At 45.9% G+C, this 20,148-nt stretch overlaps 1 protein-coding gene across 2 annotated transcripts; it reads left to right on the top strand.

The window, feature by feature from the left end:
• The first annotated feature begins 282 nt into the window (after positions 1 to 282).
• On the top strand, positions 283 to 19,948 carry LOC108158419 (protein strawberry notch). Of its 2 annotated transcripts, XM_017290698.2 has the most exons (12): positions 283 to 890; positions 7,180 to 7,303; positions 9,986 to 10,384; positions 11,188 to 11,580; positions 14,688 to 15,185; positions 15,263 to 15,648; positions 15,728 to 16,134; positions 16,214 to 16,648; positions 16,716 to 18,436; positions 18,512 to 18,650; positions 18,720 to 19,119; positions 19,199 to 19,948. In XM_017290698.2, the coding sequence occupies exons 1-12, from the start codon at positions 888 to 890 to the stop codon at positions 19,427 to 19,429; spliced, it is 5,136 nt and encodes a 1,711-aa protein (XP_017146187.1). In that variant the 5' UTR covers positions 283 to 887; the 3' UTR covers positions 19,430 to 19,948. The 2 variants fall into 2 exon arrangements, with proteins under 2 accessions (XP_017146187.1, XP_017146196.1); XM_017290707.2 differs by lacking the exon at positions 11,188 to 11,580 and having other exon boundaries at positions 285 to 890.
• The last annotated feature ends 200 nt before the right edge of the window (positions 19,949 to 20,148 follow it).

Here is a 20,148-nt window from a genome sequence, read left to right as displayed (position 1 = left end):
CCCACAAATCCAATTGAGATGGCAGTGCTTCGATAGGTCGTGACAGCTGAAATCGCTGGTGGTGGCAGTTTCTCAATATCGATTGTGTTATTGATTAAAAAGTATACCGATGGTTTCATATCGATGGTTTATATCGATGATTATAAAATTATCGATACTTTTGTAATTTTTAAAATGCCAAAAATACCGAAAATACCGAACTTGTAGAACTTGAAGTCGTCAGTATATTTACGGTATATTTTGAGATTTGTGACTAGTGCGTCTAGAGTTAATGTTACGTGTGTTTTCGGCTTCTCGATTTCTTTTTTGTTTCCTTCCTCCTTCTTTTCGTTGTTGCTCCGGCTGTTCTTCTAGTTCTTGTTGCCGTTTGTCGTTTGTGGTGCTGCTGTAGCACTTGGTTTTCATATTGTGCCCATGCAGCGGCATTCGCGTCGGCAGAGCAGCCAGCATATTAACAATTAACCGTAATAATTTACCGCGTGCTGCGGCAGAAAAACCACCAGAACGGCCCCCTCGCACAACCGACCCGGCCCGGCCCTTAACTGTGTTCCGTTCCCCTCGAAGAGGACGGTGGAGCATTTCCCCGCCCCAGCCCGCACACAGACGCGTTCCCATTCGCTGCAGCCACCCAATCCTTCGGTTGCGCCCCTCGGCGGCGGTGTTGTGCTGCTGCTGGACAGAAAGCGCGCTAGAAGAAGGAACGCCAGATAAAGAACGGGACGAAAGAGTTAAACACGCAAAAGAGTCGAGGCGCCGAAGAGTGGAAGTGGAACAACGTGTGTTATTGAGACAAAAAGAAGTGATCGAATTACTGCCGTGTAGTTATACATAAATATATTTTACAATCATCTATAGAAATATAAAAACAAAACAATTGCAGCGCCAAAATGGTAAGTGGAGAGAAATATTTGTTCTGTTGCTTTTGAGTTTGTGTGTGTGTGTGTTTGTTGGTCGCCGCTGCATCTGACTTCAGAATGACTTAATACATTTTCTTTGTTGCTAAAACACGCAACACACAACACACGCACACACACACACTAACATAAGAATGCACACTAATGCAAAGGAAATGGCCAAAAATAAATTATTGTAAAAACACGCATGGTTAACCGTTTTTAAAACAAAAACAACAAACAAAGATGTAAAATGTAAAAGCAGTGGAACCCTAAGAAGAAGCAGTAGCAGCCGAAGAGCACAGTATGGAACTAGAACAGCTGCAGAAGAGGAACGAAGCACAGTAGAGCGAGATGGAAGAAGCGTCATCGTATAAGCGAAAAGAGGAAGTGGCAAACACAGCAACGGCAGAGCAGCAGCAGCAGCACCCGACCGACCGACTACTCATTCAATAACTTTTTTTTTTTCTGCTTTGAGCCTCTTTTGCGCCGTATACACCGTTGCATTTCTTAGCTTTTCTGCACTCTCTTCCCTTTCATCTCCCTTGCACTCCTGCACTCTGCCTTCTCTCATTTGCCCCTTCCGCTCCCGCACCATCAAATCGCTTTTTTGAAGTACTTCAACAGAAGAGAAGGGAACTCTTTTTGTTGTGACTTTTGCTTTGGAAACATGCGTTTTTTGCGTGTGTGCTTCCGCCTGCCATCTCGCTCGCACGTGCCGCGTGCTCTGTCCAGATTTCGACGACTGAGGAGGCGGCGCGCGAGAGTTAATGAATTCCGTTGAAAAAGTTGTGCTAGGTTAGGGTTAAGGCCATGCGATCCATGTTGCGGCGTGACGCCGCCTGTGCAGCGTGTGGGTGTGCGGAAGGGGTGTTTCAATTTGAGTTTTGTTGTTTTTTAATTGATGGATCGGGGTGATACCCTACAAGAGGAGTGTGCTGTTCACCGAGGGTTAAGATATGAAATTTATTAAATATAAAGAGAATCGTACTTTATAGAGTTTCTTTTGACTTTGCGGCTGTTTCCACAATGTTTTTAAACATTTATAGTATCATCCTGCAGATCCCATTCACTATTGTTTATCCTGCCACGCTTCCAATCTAAACAAATCAATAGAATGAGGGGGATATCCTTTTTTTATTGTCTTTTTTAATGTTGTTTTGCTTTAAACACAGCTCTGTGTTTATGTGGCGATAATCCTTTTCCCTTATTTGTTTATTTATTATTATTGTCATTGATATCCTTGGGATGAAGGATAAAAGCCAAATGGCCTAATATTTTGGTTTTCGTTTGTTTCTAGTGAAGATAAAATGTTAATATATTATATATATTTCCTATACATCTGTTAATTCCAGAAACTACAAATATTATCTAAATGCAGGCCCTTCATAGGGTATGCAAAGTGCATTGCTCTTTCTTTTAGCTTTTTATTTTATTATTTCGGCTGTTTTTTCTTTCGTTCTTTTTTGCACTTGTTGATTAGCGGAGTCAACAACCCCTGTGCCAGTTGGGAGCTAGCCGGGACATAAACCCTAGAGTGCCCTGTGGTCGGTAGATTGATATTCCTCAGAGAGGAGGCTTCACCGTAGCGCGGCATCATGCCGAATGGTTGCCACTCCCACAAACGGCAGCGCTGCAGTGGAATGGATGGCTGGGATAGTGGCGAAAGCGGTGTGTGAGGGAGGGAGCAAGGTTTATGTATCGCTGCCTGCTCTTTGGTTATTGCATTCGGGCGCTTGTTGAGACGCATGCGCCTAGAGGGACTCCAAATGTCTGACCGGGCACTCCCTCTCCTCACAGGTTCTTTCTCTCTCCCCCCTCTCTCTCTCTTTCTGCACATAGTCGGTACAATTATACCCTGTATATCCTGAGATATATCCTGAAGAAAAACAAAAATCATCTAATTTTCTGTTTTCAGGACAAGATTGCCTGTTTTTTATTATCTCTGAGTTTTGAAATATCTGATGGGATTTATCATCATTATAATTCTGAATCGTTTCATTCTCGATTCATTCCAAAATTCGACTCCAAAGCCCATTCGAGGGTATTTATTTGTTCGTATTTGGTTTCTCTTATTCTTGTATTTTTTGTGCGTGCGTTCTCTTCGTCCTTTTTGTGGGGCAGTTTTATCTCCAATTTTTTGTTTTTATTTTGATCTTCGTTTGTTTTTGCAATCAACCCTTTTGATAGGCCCCCAAAAATGTTGTCCTTTATTTTTGAGATATTTAAAAAAATTTCTCTCTTTTGCTCGTGTCTGTTTCTGTGTGTGGGTGTGTGTGTGGCAGCAACAACGTGTTGATGTTGATGTATGTTGCACATAAGAGACACTCTTTCTGTGTGTTCTGTGTGTGTGTGTGTGTGTGCGTTGCAAGGTCATTCGTTTTGATTTTATTTTGTGTGTCAACAAAAATGTTGCACATCTAAAACGAGACGAAGGGATTGAGGAAGGGAAGGGAGGGCATTGTGATGAGGTAGGAGAAGGGATATGCATTTCCATTTTTAATTCAAGATTTGTTTCTTGTGGGTTTTCAAGCGCAAACGATAGCTAAAAGGAAGGATAGTAGCGATACTTCATATTATTTATTTAAAAGCTGTTCAGAAATCAGCGAAATAATGCCCCTAATTGGACCTAAAGTGGACTTGGCTTCTTTAGGTTTCCTTAGGCTTGGATTACGATCTCAAGTCTCATATAGTATTCAAAGACCAAAAGATTTCGTGAAGCTTTGGTCGTGATCGAAAGGGACTTGGGCTTCCATTTCACGAGTGTTTACTGTGCTCTGCTTTAAAGCCAAGATCCCATACATCCCCCTATATGGTGGGATATAGGATACATATCGAATATGCAGGATGTCAGATATATAGAGAGTGAGGGAGAGATATGCACCACCCTCTCACACATCACTCTGTCCCGCTCTAATTGCTGTACATGCGTCAGGCTTCATATTGCCTCCCTGCCTCCCATTCCATCTCCCCATTACCACCCTCTCTCTGGCATGGGCAGGGGGAGGTCACCCCCTCCCGCCGTGCCCGTGCCCGTGCCGCCTGCATATGCCGCATCGATGGAGGACGAAGCTTCGTATCTCTGCAATGCCAAACATTTTGTTGTTGCCTTTCGGTGGAACGAAGAAGAAGAAGCGAGAAGGTGGCTCATGGGAAGGGAAGAAGGCAAAGGAGGTGGTTGCAGTGGGTGGTGGGGGGATAGGAGAGAGCAACATTCCAACCCCTTTTTGGGGTCCAGTGGAGCACAGTGGAATGCAGATCAGAAAAGGAAACAAAAAACAATGAAACTTGAACCGTAATTTCGAGAAAATATTAAACACAAATTTGCATTTGGTACAGTGGCGCCGAAAAAAATAGCACCACTAGGTACGACCGTCTATATTCTTCCACTGTTCAACATTTCCTGCACTTTACTGCAATGTCATGTATCTTTACATGTCTCCTCTCTGAGAGAAGTGTGCTTACTCTCTCAATTCTAACGGTTCTCTATGACTCTAGGCAGTTTTGCGAAAGAAGAGCGAAATGGAGCACCAACAAAAAAATAGCCCCAGTAACCGTTCTACGCAAAAGCTTCTACTTTTTTGAGCTTTTTGATGTTTTAAGTTCTTGATTGAACTAAAAATCGTTGTCTAAAGTGAAGAAAAAGGCGAAAGAAGGCAGGAACTATGCTAAGGTGGGGCAAATTGTCGGTTGTTCAAATAAAATGGTTAGCAATGCTTTGAAATATGTTTCCAACAAGAAACACATGAAAGAAAAGCCGCGATATCCCCATTTCTGGTAAAACTACTGGTTCGTGAGGGCAAGGAGGACCCATTTGAATCGGTCAAAGAGCTAAAAAAAAGGATCTTAAAAAATCCCCAAGTAGCAGGAAATTTAGATATTGTTTACAAGAACGTAAAACAGGTACTCATAGTCCAAAGAAAATTCCACTTTTGACAGGAAGGCATAGGGCCAAAAAGAAGTTTGGTATGCACTAAAGTTGGGCCAAAGAAAAATGGAGAAACATCTTGTAGTCCGACTAAAGCCAAAATTAATTTTTTGGTGGAAATGTGAAACGACTACCTAATGCAGAATACAAACCCCTGACTCATGGAAAGACATGGAAAATCAAGCATAATCGTATGGGCATGATTTTCGTACTGAAGGTGATCCGATACATGGCACAAACCCTTTATGGATCATTATGTCTATGTTAATATCTAAGAAACAGTGATGCTGTCTTATGCAGGAAAATGATTTCTTTGTAAATTGGTGCAATTTTTGTTAATGCCCAAATTTCTGATTAAAAATCCTATTCTTTTCAAATATCTTAATTTGGAGTGTGCAAATCATACCAGTGCTCTGGGATACGATAAAATATACCTTAATGTTTTTATATTAGTCTTAACAACGTTCATTAGAACCATTGTTTAAGCAAAATCCGTCCGGACATTAGTCCCCGGGTGCTATTTTTTTCGGCGCAGGTGTATGTCCGACGATGAACATGTCATGAACAGTCACAAAGCTTTGGGGGTATTGTATTTAAAAACGTACAAAACTTTTCCAAATCCGAAACTCGAGCTCTGTTTTGTGTGCGATATTTGGACAATGTGGACCACTGTGCGTGCCTGTGCGAAAAAGGGTTGGTAGTAGGACTCTCGGTAGTCGACGCCACCTCGTTTGTTTATCGGCCTGTTTCCAGTTCTGTTCTTCTTGCTGTCCGTCCAGCAGACACAAAACCCACCCCCAAAAAGGAGCCGCACCCCCTCCATGGGTTAACCCGTTACTATCGAAAAACTGCAGCCGCTTGGTCCTGCTGCTGCCTCCTGCTAGAATATTCCGACATGAAACGGTGAATATTCCCAGCATTCTGGAGGGGGAGGAGGGCGGGGGGCGGCTACGGGGTATTCTGTGTGCCATGTAGACAAGAGGCATGTCGTGGCAGTGGCAGTGGCAGAGGCCGTACCCGGGCCGGGGTCTGGTTCTGGTTCTGAATCTGAGTCCTGGAAAAGTGGCGGTAGTTGGCTCCAACACGAGCATCGAAACAGTCGCACACCACTCCCGCAAATAGACAACCGTACAGACGGAAATCCCAGATACCCCAGAAGACCCCAAAAACCAGGCCGAAACGGAGAACAGAACCAGTTCCCATCGCGTCAGAAACGCATCTGTGACCTCCTTCGGTACGTCGTCTCTTTCCGTGAGTGTCCGCCTCTCAGCGCCTCGCTTTTTCAGCTTTTTCTCCCGTTATTTTCCCCTATCCGTTGTCTTCGCGCTTTTTTCTGTTGCTTTTTTTTCTCGTGCTTTTTGTGCCGTTTTTTCTAAACAAGTGAAACGGAAACTCCTTCAACTTTCTCTCTCTCTCTCCCTCTGGCTCTCTTTTTCTCCCATTTCCTCCCCCGTTCTGTATGTTTGTGTGTGTGCCTGTGCTGTGCTCTGAAAAGTGTGCTATACAAATATATGCGGTTTTTTTCGCTCTTCTTTTGTGTCACATTTATTGTGCTTTTTGTTTTCATCTCGTTTTTCTGCTTTTTCTGTGCCTGTGTGTATGGACCCTAATTGTTTTTTTGGTTTTTTTTTGGGTGACTCCAAATGGAAATGTAACCTGTGAAAGATGTGAAAACTATCAAAACTATTGATTTTTGCCGCCTCTTGCGTCCACTGAGAGAAATTTTTTTGATCAAATTTGATAATTATCCTGCCATATAGTATATTATTATACATATTTATATATATATATATATAAAGGAGGAACAATGCAATTTATAAAGTCTACAAAAATTGCAAGTTATCTTTTTCTCTAATTTTAAGAAAAAAAAAACACAAAAGTTTATAAACTAATAATATAAAATGCAATATAAATACTATAAAAAAAACATGTGAATACTATATAAATACTAAAAACAACAAACGCATACTTTTAAGAAAATAATAAAATCATAAAAAATAAATAATTCAAAAATCACAAATGAATGCTAGAATATACCAAAAAAATACTAAAATATAGCAAGGAGATACATGAGTATCACTTGAACCAAGTAAATACTAGGAAATTCAAAATGAATACTCTAAAACCTGACAAATACTAGAAAAAATACTGTAAAAATAATAGAAAATGTCAAATTAATGATAGAAGATAAATAATTTAAAAAACACCAATAAATTCCAAAATATTCCAAAGATATGCTAGAATACTACCAAATAAATACTATAAGTATACGAAATAAATACTAGAAAATACCATTTTAATACCAGAAAAGTACTGTGTAGCAATAATATTTATTGTATGTTTTTCTTTTTGTTGCAGACATCAAAAAAGCGTAAAGCCTTTTTAGACGGCGTCGACGACGACGACGACGATAATTTTGATGAAGAGGATTCTGGCTCCGATTTTGACGATGATGAAGATCCAGATCTAATAGAAGTGCCTGGTAAGCAGAAAATCCCCCACTGAATTCCATTTAGAAATAGTATTTGTGATCTCCGAGTGTACTCGGAGGAGTAATTTAATGGACAGCGTTGACCAATGGGAAGGGAACCATCGGAAGCATCCAGAACTTATTCAGGAGAACAGGAAACAGGTGTGGGACTCCGTTGACTTTCAGTGAATCAGAGTGGCATCAGCTCCATGACATCTGTCTCAACATTAATGAAACGACCACTTTTATTAGTCCACTGAAACATTAATGAAAATGCCCCCAGTGCCATCTGTCCCCCAATCGACCTGGCTCAAACGGATGGACCTGTCCCACCAATTGACCTCCCCCTCAAATGCACAAACGGAGAGAGAGACAGAGCTAGAGCGAGGGAGGAGAGCAAGGGGTTGGCGGTTGGAGGTGTCGTCTCCCACCTGCCAGGCGGCCACCACAAAGATGTCCTTTCAATGTGCAGCGAGCAGCGTGCATTGTGTTTGCATTAGATTTTCTCGATATGGATATAGTATACATGTACGCAGTACAGTGCGGAGTATATATGTGGCAATTATGTGTGTGGCACCCCCTCCGCATTTGTGCGTCACGTATATTAGGTAACGCTTTGCCCCCCACCCCCGCCCCATATACATATACGAGTATAACTGAAGATATATCCACGATGGTAGGCTCCTGTCCTGCCTCTGTGCGTCATACTTGGTGGTGAACATCTTGACTGAATTATTAAACTTGATTAGCAATTGCCCAATGCCCCATGCCCCATGCCAAGGGGCATGGCATCCATCTATCAATCGATGGATAATTACTAAGTGCTTCGACAATTGAAAATCAATGATTTGAAAGGTTCAGGAAAGGAAGAAAGGACAAGACATCGAAACCCCTGCAGCATTGCCATCATTTGCAACTTTCCGACTAAGAAGGAAAAAGACATACCTCGATCCTGGAGGACTTCTTAACCTCATAAGCAAACCTATCGACGATATCATGCACTATCTGGATGACTAAGGGTCAAGGTCGGGTCTAACATAATCAAGGTGCTTTAGACTTTTATACTCGTAGTCGCATCTATCCTACAAATGCTTTTTACGAATATATTGAAGTTCTGTTCATATTTTGTCTTTGCATTCTCGGCATCGAGTCACGAATCACGACAGCGCCATGCCCTCGCGAGCTTTCTCTTTGACACTTTTCGCCGGTTGTCGAAGAATACTCGTAAATCTCGGAGCAATGGGAGTTTTCAGTGTCTTGAAAGATCCATTTATTTCCATTTCTTTGATTGGAACACCTGGTTGTGCCTCGACAATAGGCTTTTTCTGGGTGTATCTTTCACTGTATTGTTGAGACGATTCCAATATTCGTTCGGCTTGGATATCCTTGGCTATTCCCGCGAGAATTGAATTAGTTTCACGTCTTTCAACGGCAGAGTTGTGCATTCGTTTTTGCGTTAATGATTTGTATTTGATTTGCGGTTTTTGGGGGCGTGGCGAGGGGGGAGTTCATGCATCTTGACCGCGCGGTAACGGCATCCTTTGCCGCTGCTGCATGTGTCGTTGGGTGCCACATATGTACTCGTCTGTATGTGTCTGCTTGCATATAATTATGATTACATGCACAGCCAAAGGCCCCCTTCCTTGCACATACTGTACGTGTGTATATCCTGTATATTCCTGCTGCATATTATGTATTATGTGCATCTGCATCTGTATCTATATCTGTATCTTTGCTCATTAATTAGTTATTTACCTTGAATGAGGACCGGGGGTTGCTGCCACTGCCACTGCCGCTGCCGCTGTCGCTGTCGCTGCTGCCCTGAGTTTAAATGCCTGGGGCGAGCGCGGGGACGGGGGGCAAGTCTTGGGCCCTGGTTATATGCTGATTATCGTCTGCATAATTGTGCAATGCAAATGGGAATCATATTTCTGAGGAATCCATTCGAAATGTTTTGCCATCAAGTTAAAGGTATTCCACAATTACAAATTCACACATTCCATCACCGGAAATGGGCAATTGGAAAATTGCCAACAACAACACGTGCCAGAAACTCACAAGAAAATCAAAGAAAGATTTTTGAATCTGGGAGCAAACCAGAAATAATGAGAGAGACTCGAGTCGAGCATCAGCCAACCTCGGTCCCAGTCATCAGCCGAACATCGTCATACGCACTGAGTGTCGTTTGTTTTTGCACTCTCGGCATCGGCATCGGCATCGGCATCGGCTTCTTTTATACGGGCATCCTCCTGCTCGTTTCATATATCAATCAAATTTGTTTCCATTATAGAACACCAAATATCATTTTATTGAAGTACTGTCGGAGACAAACGATAACCTAACGGTTACTGATTTAATTTGTGAATCAGAAATAGGGCCCCTACCCTTATGTTTTTTGATGTGTCACCCGATGTGGCAGCCACACACGCACACACACACACTCTGTCTTGGGTATCTGTGTATCGGTGTATGATCTTAAAGGTCTTAAAGGTTAAGGAACATCCAATGACAGATTTTGCCTGTGGCAGGGGATGACTTTTGTAGCTCCAGTTTTTCTTAGTGGCCGTTCACTTGTGGGTAATTTGTACAGCGAACATGGCTATGCTATATCATATATATATATATCATTGAAATGGATTGGATCGGGTCATTAATATGTACTTGTGTGTATTTGCTTGTAATATCTCTCTACAGGTGGCGGTCGCGATCTGAACACAGCTGTTACCTACGCCCAGAACATACGAAGCGGTGTGGGCGTAACGAAGGGTCCAGCGGGCAGCAATAGCAATATCAACAGCGATACCAAAACCATTACCATCAGCAATCATAATAACAACAATAAGCCCATTTCCCTGCTGCGAATCAACAACAATAATATCACCACCAGCAGCAGCTATAATATTAAGATTGGAGTGCCGGGAACAGCCGCAGCCGGATTGAAAGGAGTACCAATAGTGAAAGCAGTCGGAGCCGGAGCCGGAGCCGCAGCCGGAACAGTGGGGCTAGACCTGACGTCCAACGGATCAGTAACGATAATAGACAGAAAAGTAGGATTAGAGAATAGTTTAAACAATATGCCAAAGAAATTGACGGGTAAGTTGAAACAAAACACACACAAAACCACACACAAGAGACACATTTGCAACATACAAGGTGAGGCACACACCCACAGAAAGAGCGCGAGAGAGAGAGAGCTATATCGTATTGCTATCGGAATCAATTTGGGAATTTCCGTTTAACTTTTTATTGAATTTGAGTAAAATCTTAGCTCGGCTAAGACTTATAGAAGATTGAGGATGCAGGACATATCCTGAGCAGTTTCTAGAAGAAAGGATTTTACAACTCTCTCGGCTACAGAGCTACAGGTATTCCGTGCAGAGAGAGAGGAGGCAGCTTATGCTCTCTCATGTATTCTCTAGTGTTTTGTAAGAATTTTTGTATGACTCACGGATAGAGAGGGAGGGGTCATATATCGATCAGTATTTCTTTAAAATTAGATCTGTGGAAGTAGGAGAATGCCTCACCTTGTTATGAATGTACCTTGCCATCACACACACACACCCACACCCACACACACAAACACCCACCAATGCGTGCAACAGAGACGGACAGACAGAAAGATGAAAAAGATGAAATTTGTTTGGAACGATTGAAATTAATTAATGTCCCTTGTGTTTCTCTCTCTTTCTTCTCTTTCTTTATCTCCCACACACACTCTCTTAATACCCCTCTCCCCGTCTACCCCCCCTCTCTATGTTTATACCCCTTGCCACCCCCTTTTGTCTTGTTCTTGTTTTCCTCCACCCCTTGAAAAACCTTTCTTTTCTTTTTTGCTTTGGTTTGCTTTTGTTTTGGTTTTTTCCTTTCGTTTTGCATTCGTTTTGTCGTCCGTCCAGCCATGGGCCCCACTCTACCACCCGCAGCAAGGACCAGCAGCTCGGTCCCGGGCACAACCACTGCCACTGCCACAGCCACTCCCCACTTTAATGCGGGGGCCGGCGGCGGTGGGGGCGGTGGGTCCGCCAGCAGCTACCTGAGCAGCGGCGCCGGCAGCTACCTGAACAGCCTCTCCACCAACGAACTGATGAACCTCGCCGCCTACGTGGCCTCCAAGGGTGGCAGTGCCTCGCCCTCGCACTCGCACTCCTCCACATCCACCTCCACATCAACCTCCAGTGGCGGCGCCTCCAACTTCTATGCGTCAGCAATGGGCGGTGGCGGTGGGAGTGGGAGTGCTGGTGGTGCTTCTGCCGCTAATTTCAATATGGCCGCGTCTTTACTGGCGCAGAGTAAGTCGATTAATGTTGGTAACAACCAAGAAAAGCGTAGACAAGTGTATTACCGAATTACTCGTACCAATCCACACTCCACACTGATCTCACAGCTGCGTTCAACATAATACAAGTGCTGGTCCCCTAGAATGTAGGCATTCTTAAACCAAAAAACAAGGATATTTTCGCTAGAACAAGGGTCTCCAAAAGGTCTTTCACAATTAGTCGATAATGATCCACATTCAGCGGACATCAGAATAGGAATCAGTTTGGAATCAGCATCCGGAACCGTTCGGAAGGTTTTCTATAGAGACACGCGAACCTCGACATGCCTCTGTTTTTATACAAGAGAGTGAGCGAGAAGTAAAAACCGAAATTTTGGGATCTTCCTGCTTTTTCCAGTCCGTTTTGGGCGAGCGTTGTGATGGAATGAAATGCAGATTGTAGAGGACCCAATCAAGGGAGTACCGAATACCACTGAATCTATTCGGTTGTCAGTGCATGCAGGAGTATAATCTGAATTTCAGTATAAATACAATATACTCGTATGTATGTAATTGAAAATACTCCAAAATTGACTGCTAAAAGAGCGTGGAAGGGCCAAAAGAGTTACCTAAAAGTGTTAGTGTGTTGTATGATTGATGTTCAGATCGTTAGATATTGTATAGTTAAGCCTAAAACCGCTTCTTAGATCGAATGTTCGATGCTCGAATGGAATGGAATATTCAGTAAATAGTTGAAAATGATCTATAAATACTTGTATATTTATTATAAATGAGATACTGTATCCTTAAACACACAATATTTTCACGAGCTACGGAAGCACTTTTAATATTTTGGACGCAACTGTATATATGATGTCCTATCCTTCAGTGTCCTGTAACACTGCTCTTATTATTTGTTGTATTTTTTTAAATGTTTTGCATCGTGAGTGAATGAAGGATTGAATATTCGTTTTTGGGGGACTCTATATAATATATTTCCTCTCGTCCAAGTAGGAATTGCTTTTCTAGCATTTCCAAACATTTCCCCTTCGTGAAGGCGGCTCTATAGAAATTTCTGGCTGCTACAAAACGTTCCAACAAAACCCAAAATTCTTTAGAGATTTATTATTTTCGGTCAAAGCTCTCACGAAATTATTGCAGCTTATTGCTTTTCATTTTCTTTCTGATTGTTTCTGTTGGATATTCATCTTCGGTCATGAATCCAACCGACCCACAAGACAAAGAGCAAATGGAGAAGGCGGCCGAACAGCAGACGGCTACAGGGGATCGAGAGGTGCACCATCATCACCACCACCACCACCATCATCATCATCATCATCATTATCATTATCATTATCATTATCACAACGTGGGTGTGTCTGCCGGTCCCCCCTGTTGGGAGGATATCTGTCAGCTGGGGAAAATCGCTGTGGCGGAGGCCATGGAGAAGTTTTATGCCATCCAGAACGAGGCGCTGGAAAATATGAAGCGTGGGGCTTGGCGTAGCCAGCAGTCGACATCCGACGTCCCGTCCTCGGTGGAGAACAAAAACGTCAGCATTGTGGTGGAGCCACTGGCCACAAACGCCTCGTCGCAGCATCTACACTTAAAATCCTGCAAAGGTTTGGGGACTGTACAGACAACAGGGCCTGGAACTCCACCCCAGGCACCTGGTGATGCATCGGCTGCGCTACACCGATCGATGTCCCTCATCTTCTTCAAGCATCCACCACTGTCGTTTCAGTCCTCGCAGAGCGATGTGGAGGATGAGGAGGAGGACGAGGAGGCGCCGGCGTCGGTGGCTGTGGCGGTGGTGTCGTCGTCGTCATCCTTGTCGTCGTGTGCTTTCAGCCCCGGCAGTTCCTTGTGCAAATTCTCGATGTCTGAAACGATTGAAGGTGCCGAGGTGCTCTTCCGCAATCCGGACTACCTCAAGGTGCAGGACAGCGGATTACTTGAGACACAAGAGCTCTCAATCGGTGGAGGATATGGAGTGGCACCAGAATCTTCTCAAAACGCTGCTCCTCAACAAGTCATCCTTTTTGATGATCCTGCATCGGTGTTGATGGCCCCGAGAAATTGCACTAAAACTTCAGAAATTTCTTGTATAAATTATGTACAAAAAAAGGTTGGATGGTAAACGGTAGAACACAAACGGAAGACAAGTTTGTTGCAAGAAATGAGGGACCATCCAGCCACCAACGAGTAAAGAGTAGCGATATTTGCTAATATTCTGCCATTCCATTGATGTACGTTCGATGAAGCAAACCAAAAGCTATGTATACTCGATGTAAGCAGTATATCAAAACAATTATCCAATTGATGAAATGAATTGAATAATTGATACTTTTGCTGTTGTGTTTCCATGTAAGAAGAATGCATGTGCAGTCATGTCGAATGCTTATACGATTGAGGAGCGAAAGCTTTCATATGCCTGCACATGCCTGCAAGAGCGGATCGATGTACGGCTTTCAAAAGCTCCCGAAGGCTCTCCAACATTTGAATTGCGCTTCAACAAGCTTTCGTTCGGCGTTGCAGTGCGTCTGTGTGCGTCGACGGCAGGCAAAATGAGACAAAAAGTGTTGTTGGGATTGGCGGCGCAGCAGCAGCGCCGATGCACATGTGACAGCCAATGACTGTACGCTTGATTATCAGCCTGAAAGTGCGGTTTTTCTACCGTTGTGGTCGATGTACGCCCTGGAAAGCTTTCGTTCGAAAGAAACGCTGAACGTATGTCGATTGTATTTCTTTTCGTTTCGAACCTGATGTATGTGTGATGTATCTCTGATGTATGCCCGATTTTTCGTTCAGTTTTTTGGGTAGTTGTTGTTTGTGGAAGATTTTGGATGCATTTCAATTGAAAGATTTCTATATATTTTCCCCCACATTCGTAGGTTTCCTCAATTGTACAATTGTTTGCTTATGAACGCTCTTTCCCTTTCTCTCTCTCTGTCTCTTTCTATCTACCGATGCCTGTTGTCTCTTTCTATTCAATGCATATCTCTCCCTGAACATTCCACATGCCACATGCACCACATACAACAAACAATCGATCAACAAATGACATTTGCAACCAACAAAACTCGAAACCTACACGAAACATCCTTTTTTTTTCCCTCCCGTTCCTTGCGTCTCTTGCAGTGAGCTATGCCGGCGGCGCTGCAGGTCCAGGTGCAGGTGGTGTTGCCCTGCCGGTGGTGCGTGGAGCAGTTTCCAAGGTGGCCATGCCACCAGCGAGCGCCACAGCAGCAGCAGCAGGAGGGGGAGCAGGAGGAGGAGCACCAACTGGCGGCGGTGGCACAAAGGGCAGCACATCGATGATGGAGGCTGTCCAGAAACTGATTGCCATGAATCCGGAATATCTGACCAGCGGCATACCCAACAATGTGTTCCAGATGTTCATGCAATCAATGAAGCGTACCCCCTCGCCAGGCACCTCCTTGATGTCCGGCTCCAATCCCGGGCCCATGTCGATGTCCATGTCCATGTCGATGCAGCAGTCCATGCAGCAGGCCCAGGCCAATGCAGCAGCAGCCTCCGCCGCCGCAGCGGCTGCCTATGTCCAGCAGGAGGAGGACGAAGTGGACTACGAGGAGATGGGTGTGGCCGAGACATATGCCGATTACTGGCCAGCCAAATGTGAGTACCCGCCAAACATAAATGCATATTCTTGAACTCTTTCCGTGACTCATTTGAACACTCTCTCCCGCGCACAGTGAAGCTGGGCAAAAAGCATCCCGATGCTGTGGTGGAGACCGCCTCTCTCAGCTCTGTGGAGCCCTGCGATGTCTACTACAAGATGTCGATACCCAACGAAACGATCAGTTCGGGACAGCTGAGCGCCCTGCAGCTGGAGTCCATAACGTATGCCTCGCAGGCGCACGATCACCTGCTGCCGGATGGCAGTCGTGCTGGCTTCCTCATTGGCGATGGCGCTGGCGTGGGCAAGGGTCGTACCATTGCGGGCATCATCTATGAGAACTTTCTCAAGGGACGCAAGAAGGCGCTGTGGATATCCGTATCGAATGATCTGAAGTACGATGCCCAGCGGGATCTCATCGATATTGGAGCCTCTCGCATTGGTGTGCATCCATTGAATAAAGTATGGTCTCTTCCTTTGATCCGATTCGATCCTCCATTCATACTCCTTTATCTGCTCTCTCTGCTATCTTTCTCTGTAGTTCAAGTACGCCAAAATCAGCTCCGATGTGAACAACAATGTGAAACGCGGCGTAATCTTCAGCACGTACTCGGCCCTCATTGGGGAATCGAACAACAAGACGGGCAAGTATCGTTCGCGCTTCCGCCAGCTGTTGCAGTGGTGTGGCGAGGATTTTGAGGGTCTAATCATCTTCGATGAGTGCCACAAGGCCAAGAATCTGTGTCCCGTGGGCTCCGGCAAGCCCACAAAAACCGGACAAACTGTCCTCGAGCTGCAGCAAAAGTTGCCCAAGGCCCGTGTGGTCTATGCCTCCGCCACGGGCGCCTCAGAGCCCAAGAATATGGCCTATATGGTTCGACTGGGATTGTGGGGTCAGGGCACGGCCTTTGGCAATTTCAATGATTTTATCACAGCCGTAGAGCGACGGTAAGTGGAGGAAGCCCTCAATCGTTGCGTGCATCCGATTTAATCTGTCCTTTTTGTTTTGTTCTGTTTTTGTTTTTAGCGGTGTTGGTGCCATGGAAATCGTTGCCATGGACATGAAGCTACGCGGCATGTACATTGCCCGCCAGCTGAGCTTCAAGGGCGTCAGCTTCAAGATCGAAGAGGTGCCCCTCACCAAGGAGTTCCGAAAGATATACGACCAGTCTGTGGAGCTCTGGGTGGAGGCCATGCAGAAGTTCACGGAGGCCGCCGAACTGATTGACGCCGAGAGTCGCATGAAGAAGACCATGTGGGGGCAGTTCTGGTCATCGCATCAGCGTTTCTTCAAGTATCTGTGCATTGCCGCGAAGGTCAATCACGCGGTGCTGGTGGCCCGTGAGTCCATCAAGTACGGCAAGTGTGTGGTCATCGGTCTGCAGTCCACGGGGGAGGCCAGAACCCTGGATCAGCTAGAGCGCGATGATGGAGAGCTAACGGACTTTGTGTCGACGGCCAAGTAAGTGGCAGACCCGCCTTTTCCACTTTCCCTGTGTGATTTTTAGCTGAAATCATTTCCTTTTCAGAGGTGTTTTCCAGTCGTTCGTGGAGCGACATTTTCCGGCGCCCGATCGTAATCGCATCAATCGCATTCTTGGCCTCTACGATGACACACCAACGCCCCTGTCTGCCGGCACGGAGACAGCCGCCTCGAACAACAACAACAACAATAATAATGGCAAAAACGGGGGACGGGGCAAGCGAAAGGGCGACGGCGTCCAGACCAAATCGTCGCAGAAGAAAAAGAAAATGAGCGCAAGGGCCGCCTGGCAAATGAGCGACAGCGACGAGGAGGCAGCCCGCACGCCCAGTCGGGACTTTGGGGCCAACTCGAACAGCGACAGCCAGGGGGCCGACAGCGTGACTTTTGCCGAAGACGACGACGAAGAGGATGAGGACGAGGAGGATGTCGACGAGGAGCTCGATCGGGACAGCGATCGCAGGAGCGTGGCCAGCGACGCCAGCTCCGATTTCAATCCGTTCTTCAGTGGCAGCGACAGCGACATTGACCCCTGGGTGAATGCGCGCAGCAAGAAGCCCACAAAGAAGGTCCAGAAGAAGGTCAAGAAGAAGGTGAAGAAGGAAAAGAAGGAGTCCCAGCCAGCATCCGCTTCCACCCCCGCACTAGCAGCGACAACTGGCGAATTCAGCGCCAGCAGCAGCTCCGTGATGTCCCCCGCTGTGGTGGCCGCTCTGACGGCGGCCAAGACCCGCAAGTCGCAGCAATCAACGCAGGACAAGATCCAGGATCTGCTGCAAAAGAAACAAGAGCTCAAGGGCACCGTCACCCCCGTGGGCGTCAATGGGGTGAAGCTGAACTACGGCCCACCGCCCAAGGATGCCATCGAGCGCGCCTGCACCATGAAGGAGGAGCTGCTGCGCAAGATCGAGCGTCTCGGCTCCCGCCTGCCACCGAACACACTCGACCAGCTGATCGACGAGCTCGGAGGACCCGACAACGTGGCCGAGATGACCGGTCGTCGGGGCCGTGTCGTCCAAAACGAAGATGGCTCCATACAGTACGAGTCGCGCACGGAGTCCGATGTGCCACTGGAGACGCTGAATATCACGGAGAAGCAGCGCTTCATGGACGGCCAAAAGGACGTGGCCATCATCTCCGAGGCCGCCTCCAGCGGCATTTCCCTGCAGAGCGATCGTCGTGTGTTCAATCAGCGCCGTCGTGTCCATATCACCCTGGAGCTGCCGTGGTCCGCCGATCGGGCGATCCAGCAGTTTGGACGCACCCATCGCTCCAATCAGGTCAATGCCCCCGAGTATATATTCCTCATTTCGGATCTGGCCGGCGAGCGACGCTTCGCCTCGACGGTGGCCAAGCGCCTGGAGTCGCTCGGGGCCCTCACTCACGGCGATCGTCGTGCCACCGAGACGCGCGACTTGTCCCAGTTCAATATCGACAACAAGTACGGCCGTCAGGCCCTCGAGACGGTGATGCGCACCATTATGGGCTACGAGGCGCCGCTGGTGCCGCCGCCCACCGACTACAACGGGGAGTTCTTCAAGGACATTGCTGGAGCCCTGGTGGGTGTGGGGATCATTGTGAACAGCGAGAGCAATCCGGGCGTGCTCAGTCTGGACAAGGACTACAATAACATATCAAAGTTTCTCAATCGCATCCTCGGCTGTCCTGTGGACCTGCAGAATCGTCTGTTCAAGTATTTCACCGACACCATGACGGCCATCATTAATCAGGCGAAGCGTGGCGGTCGCTTCGATTTGGGCATCGTGGGTGAGTAGACCCCAGAGCGGGAGTGGTAAATAACTTCTTTCACATGGCTTTAACACGATATACAATCCTCTGCAGATTTGGGCGCTGCTGGGGAGAATGTGATTCGTGTGCGTCTGATACGTTTTATGCGCAAACATGCCACCGGAGTGGCACCCACAGAGCTGCATACGGTGCGCGTGGAACGTGGCATGATCTGGCAGGAGGCCATTGACAAGTGAGTCTCATTTCCGATCATCTTATATTAATGGGAGACGAGACCTAATAATCTTTCCCTTCTCTACAGATATGCTGATCTGTTCAACGACAACGAGGGCTTCTATCTGTCGCATCAGCTGCGGAATCAGAAGCGCACCGCCATACTGGTCGTGGTACTCGAACATCAGCCGCCACGGAACAGCAGCAGTAGCAGCACCAGCACCACCGATGCGGATGGAGGTAGCAGCGGCAGCAACAAGAAAAAGTCGCGCAGCAAAAGGGAGATCATGTGCCAGATCTACAGGCCCAATACGGGCCTGCAGGTGCGCCATGAATCGCTCTTTGAGCTGGAGAAGAAATACCGAAAGGTGGCCAGCGACGATGCGGAGCCCCACTGGACGGAACAGTACGATGCATCGGTGAACACGTGCTCGCACGCCTATTGGAACGGCAACTGTCGTAACGTGAGCCTCGGCAACGATTGTGAGGTGAGTGCAGTGCCCCAAACAATTGAAAATCCTAACCCGAATTTATTGTAACTCTGGTTTTGTGCTCTCACACACACAGGTGGGCCTCAGGCAGCGTCTGTACCATGTACTGGCCGGATCGGTGCTGTCCGTGTGGGGACGGGTCGAGCACATATTGAATACACGTTCCAACAGCAAAATGCAAGTGATACGCATGAAGACGACCGAGGGCGAGAAGATAGTGGGCACAATGATACCCAAGTCATGTTTCGATCTCCTCATGAACGATTTGAGCAGCGATTCCGAGAAGAAGGAGGAGTTTAACCACTAAGAAGGGAATGGAACGGAACTGCTCTTTTGCATTCATATATGCGTGAAAGCATAACACAGTAGCAACAATATATATATATATACAGATATACATATAAATATTCATTAACTTACACTTAAATACGAGTACATAGCATCGGAATATGTAGCGGGAGATCAACGGACGGACAGCAGCAAAAACGCTTGGAACAGAACATCCTTCTTTTTTTTTTTTTATTATTTTTATTGTCATTTAAACACAGACTTTATCGTATATAACACACATGCGCCACCCGCCCCTTCCTGCAATCGTGAAATGATATACGTGCATACATGTAATCCATGAAGAGAAACGACGGACACCCCTTCCCTTCATAAACCACACACACCCACACCCACACCAGGATAAAAAGATATATAATGAAAGGAATGAAAACGCTTATCAATGGACTTTTTCTCAATGATTAAAACCTTTATTTTTAGTTTTAGTTGTACTTTAAATTAAAAGCTTACACAATAAACCGCCACACCTTGTAAACTATTTATTACTATGATTATCACTAATGTAAAAAGACATATATGTACTATATATATATATATACATATTTTTTTTTTATTAATTTTTTTTTTTTTTTAATATGTAACTTCCATTAAGATCCGCTTAGGAGGCTGCAGTCTGCAGCGCAGCTCAGCGTGGCGGAATGAAAAGAATGAAACAAACAAAAAAATACACAAAAAACA

Source organism: Drosophila miranda, chromosome XL (genome assembly GCF_003369915.1).
Source record: "Drosophila miranda strain MSH22 chromosome XL, D.miranda_PacBio2.1, whole genome shotgun sequence".
In the NCBI taxonomy this organism is placed as follows: Eukaryota; Metazoa; Arthropoda; class Insecta; order Diptera; family Drosophilidae; genus Drosophila; species Drosophila miranda.
The sequence above is the reverse complement of the archived record's forward strand: the minus strand, read 5'-3'. Positions and strand labels throughout refer to the sequence as shown.